The following is a 23,941-nucleotide window of genomic DNA, read 5'->3' on the forward strand; positions in this document are numbered from 1 at the left end:
AGGTTTGGGGTCATTTCATCACCTTGTACTCTTAATCACATGTAAAGATTTATCGTTTTCTGACTTTACCATAAAAACCATTTGTAGAAAATCAAGTACAACTTAATGTCCCTGATTTACCACGTATAAGACGAAAAATCACCGGAGTGAAATTTCTTAAGAAATGTGCCGATTCATATTCCACGCTTACCAACCTGGGAACTCCGGCAAGTCAGGCTTTTCTATTTGAACAGATTCACCCAAGCCTAATGATCCTTGGGTGATTTTGAATTCTTGTTCAACAATGGTGGAAAATTTGCATCATCCATTGTTAAACCTGAATTCTCCTTTTTTACCTCAACACCAGGCTCCTCTGGCTTTGACGAACCAGAATCATTGCCTACACATGGCTTGTCTGACTTTGACCTGTCAGATTCATTGCCTGAAGGTGGCTTGTCTGACTTCAACATGTCAGATTCATCGCCGACCATTTTCGTCTTCTTTTTTTTTCTTCTTTTGTCCTCAGATTTGTATCCGATGAATTCGTCTTGCTTGACTTTGCAATCGAGGGAGTCGATTCATCAGAACTCTTATTTGATGCAACTGGTGAACCCGAGGACAAAATCTTCTCCAAATACTCTCTCGCCTTCTTCCTCTTCTTTCGCAGTCTGTCTTTCTGCCCCTGTGAAAGTTTAACTTTCTTTTCTTGAATTGTCTGTTCTTGAACTCTAAGTTTTAGAACCTTCTGTTCATGGAGCTTGACATTGACTGGAATCTTTGCCAATTTTTGAGAATTAGCCCTCAATCTGTCATTTGATCTCCTTGGGCAATCTCTGGCAATGTGACCTCTGATGTTGCAGTTAAACCATCTCCTCGTCTCATAACTCCAACCTTGGCAGTTAACAGCAATGTGTCCTTGATAACCGCATTGGTAACACACTCTGTTATCATACCAATCACCATTTTCAGCCCAAACGTTCAGATCAAAGCACTGTTTGGCTTTGTGATATTCCTTTCTCATATTTGCTAGATTTGGCTTTTGAGCACTGTGGTCCGACCTGCACCACTTATTACCAACAATTTTTGAGTTTTCATTTTTCGATTTTTGTGATTTTTGATTTTGATTGGATGATCGATCTGATGAGCTTTTATTATCTTTTTGAACATTTTTCAAATTTTTAATTTTTTGTTTCTGTTCCATTTTCTTCTTCAAAGGTTTTTGCTTAGAGCATTCTCCCTTTTTAGTCGATTGTAGAACAGTTTTCTGAAATTTTCTTTTAATTTCAAAAATAATTTTTGTTTTTCAATTTTTTCATTTTCATCATCAGATTTCTCATTGCAATCTTCAACTTTGACATTGTCAAAGTTTGTGACACTGTCACTTATTGGAACAGAATTGATCGGTTTTGGACAGGGAAAATTCAAACTATCTGATGAAGTCACAAAACCTTTCAATTTCTTTTCAAGTTCATCAATCTTGTTTCTTGAGTTTTCAGCTTCGTTTTCAAGCTGAGATATTCTTTCAAGATGAGACTTGATTGATTTTTCATTCTCAATCTTAAAGTTTTCAAGAACAGATTTTTCAATTTCCAAAACTTTTAACTGTTCTTGAAATTTTATTTCATTTGCTTTCAGATTCTTGTTTACCAGTTTTATCCAGAAATCTTCATTTTCTGAAGATTTCCTTTTGCTTTCAAAGTCTTTTTCTTTTTCTTTCAAAATTTTGTTTTCTGATGTTAAACTGTTTAAGTCATTTAACAGTTTAACATTCTCAAATTTCAACTTCACACAATTTCCCTGTAAATCCAGAATCTGTTTTACATCAGTTTGCTTCTCATCTTTCAACTTCTCGACTTCCGATTTCAAACTTTCCGCATCCTTCAAGAGTTTGTTATTGTCAGTCTTAAAGTTGTCACATTTGGAGCACACTGATTCAGAATTTGAGGATTCATTCTTCACAGATTCTTCATTCTTTGGAGCTTGCTCTTTCTCTATCTTATATGTTCCTGTACCAAAGATTTTAATGAAATCAAGAGGATTTCCATTATCATCAATATAACAACCCCTCTTCATATCGTATTTCAAATTTCTTTTTGCTGCCCAACAAACATTGATTCTTTTGTTTATTTCATTTATCTCGTCTAAATTCAAATCATCTAAATTCATTTTTACTTTATCCATCAAATCTCTCTTCTTTTTATAAATTTCATAACTGTGATTTTTAAGTTCACTGATGAATTTACTCAAAGATAATTTTGAAAAACTTGAATTTTCTCTCAGATTTTTCAAAAAATCATCCCATTCAGCTGGTAATCCATTAGCAAACTTTGATATCATTTCAGCTTCTGATATTACTATTTGATTTTCTTTCAAATAGTCAATCAAACGATCAAAACGCTTCTCCAAATCATCTAATTTTTCATCTTTCTTACACAGAAAACATTCGAACCGAATACTCCAAACCTTTTTGGGCAAACATTGATAATAACTACTGAAATATCCTCGATACCAATCATTTAACCTTTCAAGATCATTGTTTTCTTTTTCATCAAAGACCATTATCATCTTTTAAACTGTCCCGACAAATTTTCTCACAAAAACAACCTGTCAAGCGAAATTAGAGTTTTCAGGTAGAAAACCCTTTGAAGCGAAATCACACTTTTGTTTTAGGAGCGAAATCACTGACTATTGTCCCTTGAGCGAAATTAGATGGTAACCACTTGAGCGAAATCAGGATAAAGGTTCGGGCGAAATCAGATGTGATGTCTTATGAGCGAAATCTGATACTAAATTTCCCAAGAGCGAAATCACCACTGTTATTTGGAGCGAAATTAGACTGAACAGACACCCTGGAGCGAAATCTTAGCTAATATTGGAGCGAAATCAAAAGATTATGGCAATTAGAAGCGAAATCAGAATATTGCAGGAGCGAAATCAGATTTATAGGAGCGAAATCAAAGAATGTCCTCTCGAGCGAAATCAACTCGGATGGCATTTTTGTCCATTTTTAGTCTGTTTTTAAGTGTCAAACTTTCAAGGATTTATCTATGTCCAATTTCCTATAGTCTGTGAAATTTTGATCCAATTTTGACCAATAAAACTCGTTCTGATGAAGAAAGAAGGTGTAGAAATCAGAATATTCCAGCGAAAATGAGCTAAACTGTAAGAACTCTTCCTCCTGAGCTCTGATACCACTTGTAGGACCGCGAGACGACCTAACGAGTCGATCAGAAGAGTGCTCAGACTGAATCAGAGGCGGAATTCATTGATTCAGTCTTTGTTTAGCTTGATTTCACTATTAATTTTCTCTTGTATTGATTAGAAAGCTGTTACAGACGTGGAGACACTTCGACGGAGCTTCGCCGTCGGAAATCACAACTGCTAACTCTATGACTAACTCCTGATTTCGCCCCAAACTGCCTATATATAGGCTTGTGATTTCGCTCGAACATGCATGTTCATTAGGAGCGAAATCAGATGATATGCTTAGGAGCGAAATCAGGTCCAATACACTTATGAGCGAAATCAAGATATTGGTGATTTCGCTCCAAATGACAAGAGGTCATTACGAGCGAAATCAACACTAAAACATGTTTTCTTGATTTTCGTGCACTGTACAAACAATCCTAACCTAAGATTCGAACGAAGATGTAGTCGACAGACAACTGCACCAACACAAATGGCTACTAAGCGTATAATAAAATTGAATTTTGTTCTTCAATATAAATTTCTTTTCAAATAGTTCATAATATGTACTCACTTTCTTTTAACTTGGGACACCGTATGACACAAGAGCAACTAAACCAAAGTATGGTTGCATATAATATTCAGAGTTAAATGCCTGGTTGGTCTCTGTGGATTACGAAAATTGCAGACTTAATCCTAATGGTTCACTAATTACACACTTGGTCCCAGTGGTTGCAATTTTTAAACTCAGATGGTTCTTAACACTAACCTTTATAAAATTTTCAGTTAAGTCTTTGTGAAATGACTAAATTATCTCTGAACTTAAAAAAAGTAAAACAAAAAAGAGATGGGCCCACCCCTCATCTTCTTCTCCCCATCTCTCTCTAACCTACCACCACCACCTCCTCTACCTCCACCTCCAACCCACCAATCCTAAAGCACAAACAGAACTAAAATCCTAATGCAGTCAAATCGCACCTACAACCAAATCCACAATTATTATTATTATTATCAATCATCAACCAACAGTATCAAACAACAACCAAAGCCGAACAACAACAATAATTCCAAAACCATAAACCTGATCAACATTAACGTCAACAATGAGATTTGTGAGGAAAACATACGAAATGTTGAAAATTTCTCAATTGTAACTCTAGATCTTTGGTTTTCTTGAAATCTTGAAATAAAGCTCACATCTTTTTATACCCAAAAAGCACTGTCGTTGCCTCCCTTGCAATAAATCCACCACCAAAAACACTACTTTCTTCCACACCATATTCACTTTCATTCCCCCAAAAATTTTCTTTACAAACCCATATCCAAGATTTACAACACATTGCCCACAAACCCACATTATTAGATCTGGTATTCTTACGTTTTCCACACCATCACCATTGCCATCATCAGATCTGGTTGAGGAGTTTTGGGGGCGAAAGATAGGTGGTTGCGACGGTAGAGTTGATGGTGGTGAAGTAGTGGTTAGTTGTGATAGGAAAGGTGGTTTTGGTGGTGATGTTGACGAAACCAGATCTTGGTCGGATGGTGGTGTTCACAGTGGTGACAAGTGGGGGGCATGGTAGCTGGTGGCGGTGGTTATTTGTATTGTTGAAGATCGAGATTTGTCTGGCTGTGGTGTTTGACTGTTTGAGGTAGAAGAAGTGGGGTTAGGGTGGGACCCATAAAAGATTTATTGTTTTAGTTAATTATTATTTTTTTGTTTTTATTAATAAGTAAGGGTATTTTGGTCATTTAAAAAGACTTAACTGAAAAATTTAACATGGGTTAGTGATAAAGAGGGTTAGTGATAAGGACCACCCGAGTGCAAAAACTACAACCATGGGACCAAGTGTGTAATTAGTAAACCATTAGAACCAAGTCTGCAATTTTCGTAAACCACAGGACCAACCAAGCATTTAACTCTAATATTCACCAATTGCTAGAACATGTTTTCACGTTAGCCATGTAAAAATACCATCAAGCAAAAAATTATCAAACAAATCAAACGCTAAAAGGTGATTCTCCATAAAAAATGTTACATTTTTTGTAGAGTAAACTGCAATTTTACCCCCTAGGGTTTAGGCCAATTGGCACCCTTACCCCCCTAACGAAATAATTGCAATTTTACCCCCCAATGTTCGCTGTTATGTTGCAAGTTTACCCCCTGGCATTAAATTTGTGGATTGATCTGTTGACTTGGCGATGAAATGACTATTTTACCCTTTTATTTTACCCGCACACGTAAATTACTAAAATGCCCTTTCTTATTACCCCATATACTTTGTGTTACGAAGCAATATTACCCCCTGCAACTTCCAAAACCCTTCCCGCCACCACCCATATTCGATTATTATAAACCCCTGCTCTTAATAATCAACCCATTGATAACTTATGATGCATCATCATATTGATTTAAAAGTTGTAACATAAAGGTTTCTGTAATTAGCACTAAAACCAACCCAAAACCAACATAAAATCTTTATAGAATTAGGGATCTAGGGTTTTTGCAAAAACAATCATACAACTGTGTGTTGTTTTTTTTATCGCCATGATTAGCAGCAAAGGTTATACAACCTGTGTAACCAAACACACAATTCAAGTAATTGAAACAAAGTCACTAATCATAGATGCAAATATGTTCAAGAACAGACACATTAACAATCAACCTTGATATAACCATTTAACTTTTCAAACTTTTCATATTGATTTAAAAGTTGGCTACTCTGTATTGCCATATGTTCAAGAACAGACACATTAACAGCAGCATTCAATCTTGTGTGTTTGGCTACTCTGTGTCATTCAATCTTGATATAACCATTTAACAGCAGCAACTTTTGTTGAAATAAAACAGGTAAAATTTGCAGCAACTGCATATATAATCAAGAATCTATCAGCAAGAACTGTTATATTATCAAAGAATCATTTGTCATTTTAACATCAAATAAAGGAACAAACCAAAGTGTAATGCAAATGCACATGAATCTAATTGCAACAGCCAACAAAACATCAAACATAATTGCACATGTAACCTGTATAATCTTGTAACTGTCATCTAACCTGTATGATCAAACATAACATGTACATCAAACATAACCTGCTGCACATCAAACATAACTGCACATCTAACCTGTAATGCAAGTGTGGACTGCACATAACTGCACATAACCAAGCATATTTGTTCTATGATCAAACATAACCTGTACAATCATTTATACCTGATCAAGCATACCTGGTCAAAATCTTACTAACTAACATTATATAATTAGAGTTCAACTACACTACATATTAAACCAAAAGATCCTAATATATGAGAGTTTAACTACACTACACAACCATTTCCTGCTGAGGGGGAAACTGGAAATGCAGGAAAGGGCGACCTCGCATCTTGACAACCAAGGAGACCACAACCTATCGTAGTGAAACATGAATCCTCATGTCCACTGCAAACACAGAAACATCCATGTTCAATAACCCCTGTTTTTTAACCTCACATTACTTGTTCTGTAACCTGACATTAACCACAATCAAAATACTTGTTCGATTTTACCTGAAAATTACGAGAACAGGGAGGATCAGACAGGTGGATCGACGGTGGCCGGTGGTGTGGTCGCCGTTACTGGCTCTGCCGGTGGAGGTGGATGCATCATTGCATTTTGTGGTTTGCTCATTCTCTGCTGGCCCAAATGTAGCCGGTGGTGTGGTGAAGAAGAAGGAGTGGCCGGTCGTCGGTGGGTGATGAAGAAGAAGGAGTTGTCGGTCGCCGGTGGGGGGGGGGGAGTGAAGAAGGAGTGGAGGTGGAATCTTAGGGGGTAAGATTGAGATAGGATGTTATATTAAGGGGTAATACTAATATATAAGGTACTATTAAGGTGAAATTACATATTTACCCTTTGACCCTCACATTGTTTTGTTGACCGGTTAACAAATTTGATGCCAGGGGGTAAACTTGCGACATAACAGCGAACATTGGGGTGGGGGGTAAAATTGCAATTATTTCGTTAGGGGGGTAAGGGTGCCAATTGGCCTAAACCCCAGAAGGTAAAATTGCAGTTTAGTCTTTTTTTTATATATATTTAGCAGTTAGGATTTAAAACCAACCATGCAATACATAATATATTCTTTAAAAAAGTAGGAATAATGGATTTTAATAATCCAAACTATAAGCCATTGGTCAACAACAGTTCCAACTTAAAAAATAACCAGTGATGGTCCCTCTTTCACATATTGTAAACTAATGGACCTTTACTAACAAGACTTTAATTTCTTTTTGTCCCCTTATCCTTTTCGGTTTACTAAAGGTCCATTAGTTTACAATATATAAAAAAAGTAGGACCACCACTGGTTATTTTTTAAGTTGGAAACGTTGCCGGTCAACGGCTAATAGTTAGGATGATTAAAATCCATTATTCCAAAAAAAGTAATATGACAACACCGGTACTAAGTAAATCTCACAAATAGCAAAGTTATTGGTATATATAGATAAACCTTACCTCTATCGGTGAGGGTTTATAAAAAAAAAAGTAATATATATATTCAGAAACATAATCTTGAATTAAACGGTCTGGGAAAGAATAGTTGGTGCCATGTCTTAACAAGTCAATATTCCATTACAATTTACAAATATGATTTGATTCATGGAATGATTCGAATAAAGCAAACTGATTTTTTTATTGAATTTGAAGCTGCATAAGCAACCACCAAATCATGATTTAACAACACAATCTAAAAGTTGATACATTAAACACCCTAATCGATTTTGTAACAATAACATGTTTCGGTCCTTTGTTTCCCTCCTACGTTATAATCATACGACCACCACCACCACCAACAAGCTCTCTCCTCTTGAATAGATTTAGGGTTTCGGGTTGTCGAGAGGGGTGAACATGAAGTTTCCAGAGAACATTGCTTCTTTATCTGCACATCACAATCATATTTACCACGTAAATAATGCAAATTTTGTAAATTATATTTGACACGCTAATTATCTATAAAAGAGATTAAAAAAAACAAAAAGAAGTGTATTGGGCACTAGCAGACATCTTTTTTATTGAAATATCACAAAGTCAAATGTTGACACCAGGATATGAAACAAGATAATGTACCTGTTAATGACAAGCAAATACATTCTCGTCGAATATATCTTGTGAATGCCTGAAATTTACAAAAGAAAAGGTCAAAAAACTAATATAATTTAAATGTAGAAGCGGCTAGATATTGAATAATGTTTAATGAACCCCTCCACAAAGAAATAAAGAAATAAAACACTAACCATGACAGCTGGTAATGCAGCGGCATCTAGCTTTGATGAACCATCTTCAGCAAAGACATTCCTACAGAACAAGCAAGCATGATTAAAAAAGGGGACAATTTCATATATACCCCTACACATGGTTGTAAAAATCCCGACTAGTCTCAGATTAGTCGCCGATTAATCACTAATCGGAGGTTCACCGATTAATGGCCGATTAATCGCTAGGGCTAGGCGGTTAATGGTGGTCCTATTCTGACCAAATTTTGGCATGACGCCAGCCAAATTTCGACCTAACCTTATAAATTCCTTCCAATTACTTAAAAATGGGTCAATGAGGGGTTAAAACATGTATTCTTTAAAAAACTACATATAAATATGTGTGTGTATATATATAAAAATCTCAATCCGATTAATTCCGATTAATCCTGATTAATCGCTAGTCGGCACCCCACCGCCCGACTAGCGCCTAGTGATTCTTACAACACTGCCCCTACAAACTTGCATACTATTATCCTTACACAACCAAAAAACTTAATATCATATACATGCTCAATAAAAACACTTAAATTTTATATCTATCTACCCAGGTAGTTAAAGGCGTTAGGCGCACTCAAGGCACAAAGGTTTCGCCTGTCGCCTAAGGGCAAGCAAAGTGCACGAATAGGAAAGATATAATTGTCATAGATATGAAAAATGAGTATATTTGATATTATGATTTTTGTTGGGTAAATATGATATTATGTAAGGGTGATAGGGAGGTATATAAAATTATCCCGTAAAATAGGTAAACAAAATTAAGTAGCAGAAACTACAAACTCATATCTTAACAAGTAATGAAATACTTACTTCCATACTGCATTCAGCAAATCATCATGTTTAGCTCCTGGAAGCATTGCGGTCTCAAAAGCAACAATATTGCCATAGAATACTTTTTCCAACTCCCTCATCCATTTAGACAACAGCAAGTTAACCTGCAATGAAGAAAAATTATATTATATTTGAAGAAAATCTGTGTGATTCACCAGAAATGAATCATCTAACTAATTATGAATACCATAACATGCTAAAAGACTTAGAACCGAAACAGTTTCCATTCTATGATTTTAAGTCAAAAATACATATTTACTCAGTTTAGTTAATGTAATTATGTGTTACGTGAAAGTACCAACTTACTGTACTCCAGCATCCTTACAAAGGTAATCAAGTGATATAATATAAAAGTCTTTGTCAAAATCGCTACTTTGATTTGAAATGGCAAATTGGAAAATAATAATCCCATCTTTCTGAAATTGGCTGATAATAATCCAAGTCAGTTATTAGCCAATAATAATCCGACCTCGTCCAATTTTTTTTTGTAAAATAGACCGCCGTTAAAATAAGCTTAACGGAGTTAAGTTTTTTTCCGAATTACAAACCGATGTTTTAGGGCTTTTGATCAGAACGAGGATACGAGTCGATTGATGTAAAACTTACCTCGAAATTGTGTTCGAAATGGCTTGAATTTTGTTAATTGGAAGTTAAACACCCGAATTGAAGCACCATATTCGTGGGTTGGGGGCAGTATTTTGAGGTAAGTTTTACATCAATCGACTCGTATCCTCGTTCTGATCAAAAGCCCTAAAACATCGGTTTGTAATTCGGAAAAAAATTAACTCCGTTAAGCTATTTTAACGGCAGACTATTTTACAAAAAAATTGGACGAGGTCGGATTATTATTGGCTAATAACTGACTTAGGATTATTATCGGCCAATTTCAGAAAGATGGGATTATTATTTTCCAATTTGCCATTTGAAATTCTCATATTTCTCAAAAGATACTAAAAGCTATCTTCTAATCACTCGCTGAGATAGTTGTCTAAAATTGTTAATATGCAAATTAGATGCAACTGAACTTCCGAAAACTAGATAAAGTCTATTACTTCTCTTAGCAAGCATAGATCAAGAGTCATTTGTTGCAACTATTATGGGGAAAGAGAATCATATAACAATTAACAAGAAATGAAAACAAAAAGATTAGGAAATTACAACTTCATCATTCATGCTTCTATGTTCTAACAAGTTTAATGATAAAAACATATTTAATAACTAGCAAGACTATAAATATTTATACAGTTAGAAGACCATTTAACAAGATGCTGAAAAATTAATAGTAAAAAAGTCGACCAATGCAGATTACTAACCCCAGCTTTGGAAACTCTGGTTTCTAAATCGTGATTGTAGATTTCATACACGTATTGCCCCAATTCAACACCTTCCTTTCCTTCTGCTTTCAAGCGACGCAAACAAAGCCACATGTGTACTACTAGCATTGAGAAATTTGTTCTGAAGGTTTTCTCCAACCTAAAAGCTGCATATTAATTTTTAGAACACATACTTTCTGATAAGAAGAACTTTATCATGCATTCAACAAAGCACAACAGAAATTAAGCAAGAGTTACTAACGGTTACAAGAAAAAATAGCAAAATTTTAAAAACTGATTTAAAATTAAAAAAAAAAAAAAAAAGACAATAATCACTCCAGTTTCGGTATGATATATGAAGATGCACTTCCCCATTACAATAAAAACAATTTCCATTATAGGATTTCTAAAACAAGCAGCATTTCTACTTAACCAAACATTTATTTTACTGTATTTGGTCTACAGGATTCATCTTATCTTTATCATTATAGTCGCCATTTTAGATATTTGACTAATAGTGAAGCATATTGCTAAAACTGTTTGCCTAGTTAAGCATTGCGTTTATTAATAGTGATGGAACAGTTCATCATACCCTATGCAGTAATTCTCGTTGGCCACAGGTCTACAAAAGTCAAGCAATGAACCTGTTAATATATAACTACAAACAAGTTTGCATGATTGACATACAACTCGAAACTGTCTGGAAAGTCTCATGGGCATTATAACTTAAACAGTTGAAGTGTATACAATTAGGAAGATAACCTAAATCCCCACTAAATAACCTTAGTCACTAGATAATTATAAAGCAAAAAGGTACACTCAAGCGGTAGAAAGATTCTTGTTGAATTGTCCACCTAGTAGTTTGATGTATTAATGTAGGTATGGCAAAATCATGATTTATTTCCCAACTCAGTCTAATGAAACTTCAAGAAAAATATTCTATTTTCTCGTTCGTGATGAGAGAAATAAAAGACTAACCATCATAAATGGCAGGTTTATCAGCTTGAGATACAACACGGCGGTAAATAACATTTGCTTGTCGAATAGACTTGCTTTGTTTGCTATAAAACAGCATCATTTTAAGGAGAAAACGGCGGAGACCCTTGTAGATAGGTTCCTCAATCCTCAGAGGGGAATCTGGTGGTAAGGCTAAAGAACAAGGCTTAGAGCGGAACAACTTGTTCAGATTTACCTGCAGAAAGCAGCACACCCTAATCAGCACATTTAACAATACATAAATGACGCAATTTAACTAGAAAAACAAATAACTCAGCAGTTATTTAATATTGATCACAAGCGGTGTTCTTGTTGAAAAGTTAAATCATAAGCATATTAACCGTTTCATATCAGTTTAACAAACTTATTATTAAATTCCAAATTTACGATGAATGGGAAGCATATGATGACAGAGCTAGGGGTATGCAAAAACACGAAGACCAAACCGAATAAACCGGTTTAATCAGTTGAATTTGGTTTGGTTAGACACATTTCAAATTCAGATAGGTTCGGTTTTCGATTAGGACCAAAAAGGTTTCACAACTGATAAACCGAATCGAACAAGCCGATATCCGAAACGATGAGCACCCCTGTCCAGAGCTGGAAATCCAAACTGTTGTATGAATACTGTAACAATTAACAATTAATGTTTCAATTTTTGAATTCTACAACATCTTCGAAAAACTTGTTGAACAATCAAACAATATTAGACCATTAGCCTTAATAAGAATATAAGATCACTATAGTATTACTATTACCTAAAGTTCACCACTCATTTAGAGGATTACACAAACCTTGACAAATTAATTATACAAATTTCAAATCGGAACCGTATTACAAAAAAAAAAAAAAAAAAAAAAAAAAAAAAAAAAAACAATTACCTCAGATTTAACAAAAGCATTTGAAGCTACCGGCGTTTCAACGGCGGCAATCTTAGAAATTCTCCGACACGGCAACACATACAAATCTCTGGAGATACCTGTATTACTATGTCTGTAGAGATGATTACCTAGGGTTCTGCTCCATCGAGGAATCATTGCAGACAACCTAACAAAATGAAAACAATTTTTCTAAAAGTGAAATTGGAAGAATGATAACAAGTAATGGTGTATAAGTGGACACGCAGAGTACATATTTATTATATACAATAGTTATGGTGAAGAATAGCATTACGTGTAGGTGTTGAAGCAGGTGGCAATCGGAGATATACTTTTCGTCGGAGATCTAAACCCCTAAAACAAACCGCAATAATAATCGGACAATGTTTATCATGCCTGCTATGGATGTTTGGGGGTTTATTTACTCGGTTCGGTTTATTACAGTATCGGTATAACAACAATGACACTTAATATAACGGTCGACAAGTATTTTACATTAATTGAAAGTTAAAAAAGATAACCGGTACCAATACCAATACCAAAAGTGTTCAGACAATATCGGTTTGGTTCGTCATAGTACCGGTACAGTGCCGGCACAAGATATATAACTTATGAGGTAGAGGATCCTGTACATTAATTCAGAAGTGTGAGAAGTGTATTATAACACTATATATAACACTATATAACACCATAAAAACACAATATAACACTATGTAACACCATATAACACCATATAACACTATGTAACACTATATAACAATATAACACTATATTTTGTCTGATAGCATGTCTATGATAGATGTATAGTGTTATATATTGTTATATAGTGTTATATAGGGTTACATAGTGTTATATGGTGTTATATGGTGTTACATAGTGTTATACGGTGTTTATATGGTGTTATATAGTGTTATAATACACTTCTCACACTTCTGAATTAATGTACACTATCCCTACCCTAACTTATGATACAAATAAAAAAATACATTATTGCGAATGCAACTCAGTTCTCAACGGAATTTATACTGGAACATCGAGAAGACTATAAAAACAAAATCGATACGGGTATGGATGTTGTTCAAACGAAATGGTTCGGATCATCACGGTAAAGGTAAAGGAAAAGAAAATATATATATTTGGGCATTTGGCTCGTTCTATTTTTAAGAAAACAATTATTGCAATGATATATTTAGAATTTTAAAATGTATTATATTGTATTATATTATATTATAAGAATAACGATCACTATACAATTAAAACAACATAAAGAAAAAATCATGGACTAAAACATCCGATTAAAACGTAATTTTTTTCTCTATATAAGTATAGCAATATGGTGCTTATATTAAAGATAAAAAAACATTCGTTATTATGGTTAAAAAAATGTTAAAGTTACGTATAAAAAGTTATTGACGTTTAGAAAACACGGGGGAACTTGCATGTGCATTGCATGTGTGTTTTTAAATTTTATCTTTAATTAGGTTTTTTTATTAAATTACTTAATTGTCCTTATCCTAATAAATTAAATAACGACAAGTTTCCTCATCATGTTCTTTCTTATCCTTCTCACAAATTTCATCCTTTTTACAGGATCCTAAATCTATATATATATAGAGAGGCCGGTTAACGTACAATAGGGCTTACCGTACATTACGTACGCGATAACCCCAGCCGTCAGATCTTCATCTCCCATGTGATTTCATACCTCCATGCGAACTGTACGAGCTGTGCGAATTCAATCTTCCACATGCGATTTTCTCCATCTACACACCCCATGCCATTTTTCACATTACCCCATGCTAACCATTTTTTCACATGCGATATTCAATTTTCCACATGCGATTCTACACACCCCATGCCATTTTTCACATTACCCCATGCTAGCCATTTTTTCACATGCGATATTCAATTTTCCACATGCGATCCTACACACCCCATGCCATTTTTCACATTACCCCATGCCATTTTTTCACATGCGATATTCAATTTTCCACATGCGATTCTATACACCCAATGCCATTTTTCACATTACCTCATGCTAGCCATTTTTTCACATGCGATATTCAATCTTCCACATGCGATTCTACACACCCCATGCCATTTTTCATATTACCCCATGCCATTTTTTCACATGCGATATTCAAATCTTGCACATGTGATTTTGTCCATCTACACACCCCATGCCATTTTCCACACTACCCCATGCTAACCATTTTTTTCACATGCGATATGTATTGAATTCGCACCAGATCCGCACCTGATCGAACGGCTAGGATGATCGCGTACGTCTCGTACGATAAGCGCATTTGTATTTTACTCTTTACCTATATATATATACATATATATATAGGGGATGGTTCAAATGAAAACCACTTTTATTATGAAAACTCGAAAACTAACTAAAAGAAGCCTAAAAAACACACAAAAATTTTTTTTTATAAAAATCACTAGTTTTTATATATAAAAAAAACTATTTTTCAAAAAAAAAAAAAAATTTGTGTATTGCACATGTGTAATAATACACATGTGTAGTACACATACATATGTGCAGTATTACACATGTGCACTACACAAAAAATTTTTTTTTTTTTTGAAATTTTTTTTTATATTAAAAAACCTGCGAAATTTGGATTGCAAAAAAAAATTAAAAAGAGATTTTTTTTTGTATGTTTTTTTGGCTTTTTTAATTAATTTTCGAGTTTTCACAATAACTAGTGGTTTTCATTTGAACATTCTCCTATATATATAGGGAGGGGCTCATGCGAGAACCACCCTTATTGTGAGAACCACGAGAACCAATGTGAACACAACAGCTAAAAAAACTAAAAAAACCTAACCCCCACCCCCCCCCAAAAAAAAAAAAAACCTAACCCCCCCCCCCCCCAAGCTAAATGCTAAAAACTAAAACCCCAAAAAAACCTAACCCCCCCCCCAAAGAAAACCTAAACCCTCCCCCCACCCCCCCCCCACCCCCAAGCTAAAATGCTAAAAACTAAACCCCCAAAAAATCTAAAAAAATCTTTAAAAAATAAAATAAAATAAAAAAAAATCTAAAATTTTTTTTTAATATTTTTTATGCTCAAATTTTTTTAGATTTTTTAAGGTTTTTTGGGGGTTTAGGTTTTAGCATTTTAGCTTGGGGGGGGGGGGGGGTTAGGTTTTTGGGGGGTGGGGGAGGGGGGTTTAGGGTTTTTTTTTTTTTTTTTTTTTTGGGGGGGGGGTGGGTGTTTAGGTTTTTTTTAAGTTTTTTTGGGGGTTTTAGTTTTTAGCATTTAGCTTTGGGGGGGGGGGGGGGTTAGGTTTTTTTTTTGGGGGGGGGGGGTGGGGTGGTTTAGGTTTTTTAGGGAGGGGGGGTGGGGGCTAGGTTTTTTTTTAGTTATTTTAGGTTGTGTTCACATTGGTTCTCAAGGTTCTCACAATAAGGGTGGTTCTCGCATGAGCCCCTCCCTATATATATATAGGATAAGGATCATGTGAGAAGTAGTAGGCTATTTGAGAAACTTGAGAAGCATTCTGGACCACACATAAGCAAAAAAAAAAAAAAAAATGTAAAAAAATGCAATTTTTTTTTTGGAAAAATCGCAGGTTTTTCTTTAAAAATTTAATTTTTTTTTTAAATTGGGATTTATACACATGTGTATATTGTTAATCTTTTTAACTATACGTATATGTATATTGTCAATTATACATATATGTATATACATGTTTAAAATTAAAAAATAAGTGTTATTTAGGGTTTAGCATTAGGGTTTAGGGTTTAGCTTTATGGTTTAGGGTTTAGCTTTAGGGTTTAGTAATAGTATTTAGGGTTTAGCATTAGGGTTTAGCTTTTGGGTTTAGCATTAGGGTTTAGCTTTAACTTTTGGGGTTAGCTTTATCTTTAGGGTTTAGCATTAAGGGTTTAGCTTTAGGGTTTAGTTTTAGCTTTAGGGTTTAGCATTAGGGTTTAGCTTTAGGGTTTAGAATTAGGGTTTAGCATTAGGGTTTAGCATTAGGGTTTAGAATTAGGGTTTAGCTTTAGGGTTTAGGGTTTAGTATTAAGGTTTAGCTTTAGTGTTTATGGTATAAGGTTTAGGATTTATAACAAATTTTTTTTCAATTTTAAACATGTATATACATATATGTATAATTGTCAATATACATATATGTATAGTTAAAAGATTAACAATATACACATGTGTATTATAACACTATATATAACACTATATAACACCATAAAAACACAATATAACACTATGTAACACCATATAACACCATATAACACTATGTAACACTATATAACAATATAACACTATATTTTGTCTGATAGCATGTCTATGATAGATGTATAGTGTTATATAGGGTTACATTGTGTTATATGGTGTTATATGGTGTTACATAGTGTTATACGGTGTTCATATGGTGTTATATAGTGTTATAATACACTTCTCACACTTCTGAATTAATGTACACTATCCCTACCCTAACTTATGATACAAATAAAAAAATACATTATTGCGAATGCAACTCAGTTCTCAACGGAATTTATACTGGAACATCGAGAAGACTATAAAAACAAAATCGATACGGGTATGGATGTTGTTCAAACGAAATGGTTCGGATCATCACGGTAAAGGTAAAGGAAAAGAAAATATATATATTTGGGCATTTGGCTCGTTCTATTTTTAAGAAAACAATTATTGCAATGATATATTTAGAATTTTAAAATGTATTATATTGTATTATATTATATTATAAGAATAACGATCACTATACAATTAAAACAACATAAAGAAAAAATCATGGACTAAAACATCCGATTAAAACGTAATTTTTTTCTCTATATAAGTATAGCAATATGGTGCTTATATTAAAGATAAAAAAACATTCGTTATTATGGTTAAAAAAATGTTAAAGTTACGTATAAAAAGTTATTGACGTTTAGAAAACACGGAGGAACTTGCATGTGCATTGCATGTGTGTTTTTAAATTTTATCTTTAATTAGGTTTTTTTATTAAATTACTTAATTGTCCTTATCCTAATAAATTAAATAACGACAAGTTTCCTCATCATGTTCTTTCTTATCCTTCTCACAAATTTCATCCTTTTTACAGGATCCTAAATCTATATATATATAGAGAGGCCGGTTAACGTACAATAGGGCTTACCGTACATTACGTACGCGATAACCCCAGCCGTCAGATCTTCATCTCCCATGCGATTTCATACCTCCATGCGAACTGTACGAGCTGTGCGAATTCAATCTTCCACATGCGATTTTCTCCATCTACACACCCCATGCCATTTTTCACATTACCCCATGCTAACCATTTTTTCACATGCGATATTCAATTTTCCACATGCGATTCTACACACCCCATGCCATTTTTCACATTACCCCATGCTAGCCATTTTTTCACATGCGATATTCAATTTTCCACATGCGATCCTACACACCCCATGCCATTTTTCACATTACCCCATGCCATTTTTTCACATGCGATATTCAATTTTCCACATGCGATTCTATACACCCAATGCCATTTTTCACATTACCTCATGCTAGCCATTTTTTCACATGCGATATTCAATCTTCCACATGCGATTCTACACACCCCATGCCATTTTTCATATTACCCCATGCCATTTTTTCACATGCGATATTCAAATCTTGCACATGTGATTTTGTCCATCTACACACCCCATGCCATTTTCCACACTACCCCATGCTAACCATTTTTTTCACATGCGATATGTATTGAATTCGCACCAGATCCGCACCTGATCGAACGGCTAGGATGATCGCGTACGTCTCGTACGATAAGCGCATTTGTATTTTACTCTTTACCTATATATATATACATATATATATAGGGGATGGTTCAAATGAAAACCACTTTTATTATGAAAACTCGAAAACTAACTAAAAGAAGCCTAAAAAACACACAAAAATTTTTTTTTTATAAAAATCACTAGTTTTTATATATAAAAAAAACTATTTTTCAAAAAAAAAAAAAATTTGTGTATTGCACATGTGTAATAATACACATGTGTAGTACACATACATATGTGCAGTATTACACATGTGCACTACACAAAAATTTTTTTTTTTTTTTGAAATTTTTTTTTATATTAAAAAACCTGCGAAATTTGGATTGCAAAAAAAAATTAAAAAGAGATTTTTTTTTGTATGTTTTTTTGGCTTTTTTAATTAATTTTCGAGTTTTCACAATAACTAGTGGTTTTCATTTGAACCTTCTCCTATATATATATATATATATATATATATATATATATATATATATATAGGGAGGGGCTCATGCGAGAACCACCCTTATTGTGAGAACCACGAGAACCAATGTGAACACAACAGCTAAAAAAACTAAAAAAACCTAACCCCCACCCCCCCCCAAAAAAAAAAAAACCTAACCCCCCCCCCAAGCTAAATGCTAAAAACTAAAACCCCAAAAAAACCTACCCCCCCCCAAAGAAAACCTAAACCCTCCCCCCATCCCCCCCCACCCCCAAGCTAAAATGCTAAAAACTAAACCCCCAAAAAATCTAAAAAAATCTTTAAAAAATAAAATAAAATCAAAAAAAATCTAAAATTTTTTTTTTTAATATTTTTTATGCTCAAATTTTTTTAGATTTTTTAAGGTTTTTTGGGGGTTTAGGTTTTAGCATTTTAGCTTGGGGGGGGGGGTTAGGTTTTTGGGGGGTGGGGGAGGGGGGTTTAAGGTTTTTTTTTTTTTTTTTTTTTTTGGGGGGGGGGGTGGGTGTTTAGGTTTTTTTTAGGTTTTTTTGGGGGTTTTAGTTTTTAGCATTTAGCTTTGGGGGGGGGGGGGGGTTAGGTTTTTTTTTGGGGGGGGGTGGGGTGGTTTAGGTTTTTTAGGGAGGGGGGGTGGGGGCTAGGTTTTTTTTAGCTATTTTAGGTTGTGTTCACATTGGTTCTCAAGGTTCTCACAATAAGGGTGGTTCTCGCATGAGCCCCTCCCTATATATATATAGGATAAGGATCATGTGAGAAGTAGTAGGCTATTTGAGAAACTTGAGAAGCATTTTGGACCACACATAAGCAAAAAAAAAAAAAAAAAAAAATGTAAAAAAATGCAATTTTTTTTTTTGGAAAAATCGCAGGTTTTTCTTTAAAAATTTAATTTTTTTTTTTAAATTGGGATTTATACACATGTGTATATTGTTAATCTTTTTAACTATACGTATATGTATATTGTCAATTATACATATATGTATATACATGTTTAAAATTAAAAAATAAGTGTTATTTAGGGTTTAGGGTTTAGCTTTATGGTTTAGGGTTTAGCTTTAGGGTTTAGTAATAGTATTTAGGGTTTAGCATTAGGGTTTAGCTTTTGGGTTTAGCATTAGGGTTTAGCTTTAACTTTTGGGGTTAGCTTTATCTTTAGGGTTTAGCATTAAGGGTTTAGCTTTAGGGTTTAGTTTTAGCTTTAGGGTTTAGCATTAGGGTTTAGCTTTAGGGTTTAGAATTAGGGTTTAGCATTAGGGTTTAGCATTAGGGTTTAGAATTAGGGTTTAGCTTTAGGGTTTAGGGTTTAGTATTAAGGTTTAGCTTTAGTGTTTATGGTATAAGGTTTAGGATTTATAACAAATTTTTTTTCAATTTTAAACATGTATATACATATATGTATAATTGTCAATATACATATATGTATAGTTAAAAGATTAACAATATACACATGTGTATAAATCCCATAAAAAAAATTTAAAAATTAAAAAAATTTAATCCTTAAAGAAAAAGCTACGATTTTTCCAAAAAAAAAAAAATTGCATTTTTTTCACCTTTTTTTGCATTTTTTTGCTTAGGGAAAATGTGTGGTCTAGATTACTTCTCAAGTTTCTCAAATAGGGTGGACTTCTCTTAGGATCCCTACCCTATATGTATATATATATACACCCAAGAAATACTATATCTTTCAAATCGACAAATAAGACATATAAATATCTGATAGGGAAAGGAATATATGTCACTGATGACAAAAGAGCATATCACCGTCACGAGGAGCTACTACGACACGCCAACAACACTTTGGCGATTTCGACGCGATAATACATATTAAGCAACTACAACGACAAGTCTAAAAATAATGTAATTTTTAGACACATAACAATCTATATTTTCACCAATAACAAAACCGGAAAGTTAAATGTATAAAACGTGCTTAGTATAACTATACAAATTTATAAATATACTATTAGGTATACTTAATCATCTCATACTTAGTAAAAATTTCAAGAATATAAATATATGAACTTGTACAATTGATATGGGCTAGGACCAATTACATAAATATATGAGCAAGATCCAATTACTATAAAGACATGGACCAGGCCCAATGATATAAAGACATGGGCTAGGCCCAATGACATAAAGACATGGGTGAGACCCAATGACATGACATGGGCTAGGCCCAATGACATAACGACATGGGCTAGGTCCAATAATATGATGACATGGGCCAGACCCAATGACACGCGTGCAAGGCATGAGGACATATGAAGGGTGAGGCTCGCTTATACACAATAAAATACATGACAATATGTATATATATGTGTGTAATATATATATATATATATATATATGTGTGTGTGTGTGAAATATATATATGAATGATAATTGAATAAACAAACTACCAACACAATAATAACATTAATGTTGTTCTAATATAACAAACAAATACATACCGAGAATTCAAAATGAACAACTTGTACGAGGTCCAACAAGACCTAAGTGTCAAATAGAATTAGCACACTTGTAGGTTACACACATACACGGACGCTCGTGTTACATTAGTACGACTCTACGGAACGCAAAACAGTGAGTTCATGTCCATCCTTTCAAACTTTTCAATGTTTTATTGTTAATCAATCGAGGGGAAATACATGTCACAATAATGGTATGTTAGCTATGGAATGAAATTACTTTAGATCATGTGCACATGAGTAGAAAATGAACAAGAGTAACCATTAACTGAAATGACCGTGGTGCAAAAGGTGTAGATCTATTGAGTTTCAGGCGAGCTCCACTCCTGGTTTGTTAACTATTTAGGGGTGCTTTGTGGTCCTAGATCGGAAGAGTCTGAATAACATCGTCTAGGTTTGGTTGCTTACTTATGTGGCAAACATATTAATGTTCTTGCAAAACATTAATGATCCTTGAGTTTCATAGACGCTTTCACATACTGGTTTTCAATACAAGGTTTTCAAATGTTTTTAGATTCATTTGATACAAAGCAAACAAACACATGAATTCACCAACTTTATGTTGATTTTTCAAACTTTATGTATTTCAGGCAACTAATGGATCCTTGCACTTCGTGAAACAAGAACGAGCATGTCAAGAAAGCGATGTTATCCATATGGAGGATTTAGTTCACATCTCACGCTCTTGTGCGAAAGATGAAATGCAAAACCTCGATCTGTTAAAACTATAATTTTGGTACAAGTCTTTTGAAAATAGTATAACGTGTAATGTCGTTTTAGAACAAGCTTGTGACTTGTAAACTTTGCATATCTTGGAATGGATGAACATCGTGCATATTTTATTCATATAGTTTGTTTACTTACATCGTATGCAATGAAAACTAATCAAGTTCACACCACGCGCTTCCGCTGCGACCGGGTGTGACATTTTGTGTGCTTTTTGTCCATTGCGTTTTATAAAAAAAAACATTTTTTGTGTTTTTAGTCAATTGCATTTTAGAATAAACACTTTCTTTTTTATTTTTAGTCCATTGCGTTTTAGAAAAGACATTTCTTTTTGTGTGTGTGTGTTTTTTTTGTCTATTGCGTTTTAGAAAGAACACTTTCTTTTGTGTTTTTAGTCCTTTGCGTTTTAAAAAGAACATTGTGCTTTGTTTTTTGATCCATTGCGTTTTAGAAAGAAAAAAAAACACTTTCTTTTGTGTTTTTTATCCATTGTTTTTTTAGAAAGGACACTTTCTTTTGTGTTTTTAGTCTATTGGGTCTTAGAAAAAAAATCATTTTTTTGTGTGTTTTTTGTCCATTGGATTTTACGCATCTGGGTTATCAAAAAAAATTCGAAAGTATAGTAATAGGGTGCTCGTTTCAAAGATTAAAAAACGCTCGTTTTTATGGTGCAAATTTTATAAAAAAAATAATGTGTATGAAAAAGTTATTAAAGTTCTAAAAACGATGGCGAATTGGAGAGAAAAACTATTGACTTGGATGGACTAGAATACCCCTAGAAATCTCACGCGCCTCCTTGTTTTTTTTTCAATTTTATCCATTTAATTCAGCGCCTCCTTGTTTTTGTTCAATTCTATCCATTTAATCAAACCCCTTGATTACACAATTGATGGTCAAGAATACTTCCTATCCATCCCAGTGTTGCAGAAGTCAGTCTAGGCAGCCGATTAATCGGCGCTAGGCGCTAATCGGCTATTCATCGCCTAAAGAGCAAATCGGCCAATAAATCGGTCCAGGTCAAAATCGGTCCTAGTCGGACAAAAGTCGGTCAAGTCGGACTAATCGGACCAAAGTTTTTTGCTCAAAATCGGTCCTAGTCGGTCAAAAGTCGGTTAATTTTTGAATTTCTAAGAACTTGATTTGTTATGTGTAAGTTTAATTGCTTATGTTTGAACCATACTATTTGAAACTTTAAGTATTTATGTGAATTTTGAAGTATTAGTTTTATATTATTGTGTATACATATATAAATTTGAAAAATTACATATAAAAATTCCCATTCTGATTAATCCCTATTAATCTCGATTAATCCCTAGGCGGTATGTTGGTACATACGTCTGTCGACTTCGTCTTGTATCGAGTCTTGCATTGCTCATGGCACGAAGTTCGAGAAATGAAGTAGAGAGCTAATTTCGCATGAATGGTTAATTCCGCATGAAGAAGTCATTCAGTAATTCCGTGCGGAATTAGTCTATAATACCACATGAGTCTTAATTTCGTATGTAAGTGATTCCGTGTGAAGCATGTTTCATGCGGAATTACCATGTCTATATCTAGCTGTAATATCGTGTTATTTCATACAAAATTACTTTGGTGTTTTCCGACGGTGAAGCTCTGTCGAAGTGTCTTCAGATCCGTAATCGTTTCATAATCAATACAAAGACAGTTATTAGTGTAAATCTAGCTGAATTCAACTCATTATGTATGTTTCCGCCTTTCATTCTGAGTAGAACACCTCTGATCGACTCATCTCGGGTCCGACAACGATCCTACAACTGGTATCAGAGCTTCGGAGGAGGAGTTCAACTGATTTCAGCCTGATTTCATCTCATTTTCTTACTTCTACACCTTCTTTTATCAATTGAACAAGTTTGAACAGTTGATCTGAATTTCACATATTACAAGTAAAACATTGTTTTAAAGAATCCTTGAAAGAATTGGACCATAATTCAATCAAAATCTGACAAAATCTGTAATTTCGCATGAAATTCTGTTCGAAAATGATGACATCATCCTAATCTCGTTT

At 34.0% G+C, this 23,941-nt stretch overlaps 1 protein-coding gene across 1 annotated transcript; it reads right to left on the reverse strand.

The window, feature by feature from the left end:
- Positions 1 to 7,805: 7,805 nt before the first annotated feature.
- LOC110940391 (ubiquinol-cytochrome-c reductase complex assembly factor 1) lies at positions 7,806 to 12,924 on the reverse strand. Its single transcript, XM_022181941.2, has 8 exons — positions 12,766 to 12,924; positions 12,474 to 12,639; positions 11,575 to 11,788; positions 10,597 to 10,763; positions 9,263 to 9,387; positions 8,435 to 8,495; positions 8,268 to 8,316; positions 7,806 to 8,079 (listed from the first exon to the last, which is right to left on the reverse strand). The coding sequence occupies exons 2-8, from the start codon at positions 12,627 to 12,629 to the stop codon at positions 8,018 to 8,020; spliced, it is 834 nt and encodes a 277-aa protein (XP_022037633.1). The 5' UTR covers positions 12,630 to 12,639; positions 12,766 to 12,924; the 3' UTR covers positions 7,806 to 8,017.
- Positions 12,925 to 23,941: the final 11,017 nt, after the last annotated feature.

Source organism: Helianthus annuus, chromosome 5 (assembly GCF_002127325.2).
Source record: "Helianthus annuus cultivar XRQ/B chromosome 5, HanXRQr2.0-SUNRISE, whole genome shotgun sequence".
Taxonomy (NCBI): Eukaryota; Viridiplantae; Streptophyta; class Magnoliopsida; order Asterales; family Asteraceae; genus Helianthus; species Helianthus annuus.

Excerpts from the sequence above, each read along its gene's own strand:
- LOC110940391 (XM_022181941.2), bottom strand. The coding sequence starts at position 12,629 with ATGATTCCTCGATGGAGCAGAACCCTAGGTAATCATCTCTACAGACAT. Across the intron at positions 10,764-11,574 it reads TAAACCTGCCATTTATGATG|CTTTTAGGTTGGAGAAAACC; the intron begins GTTAGTCTTTTA and ends ATTAATATGCAG. Across the intron at positions 8,496-9,262 it reads TTGCTGAATGCAGTATGGAA|GAATGTCTTTGCTGAAGATG; the intron begins GTAAGTATTTCA and ends CTTGTTCTGTAG.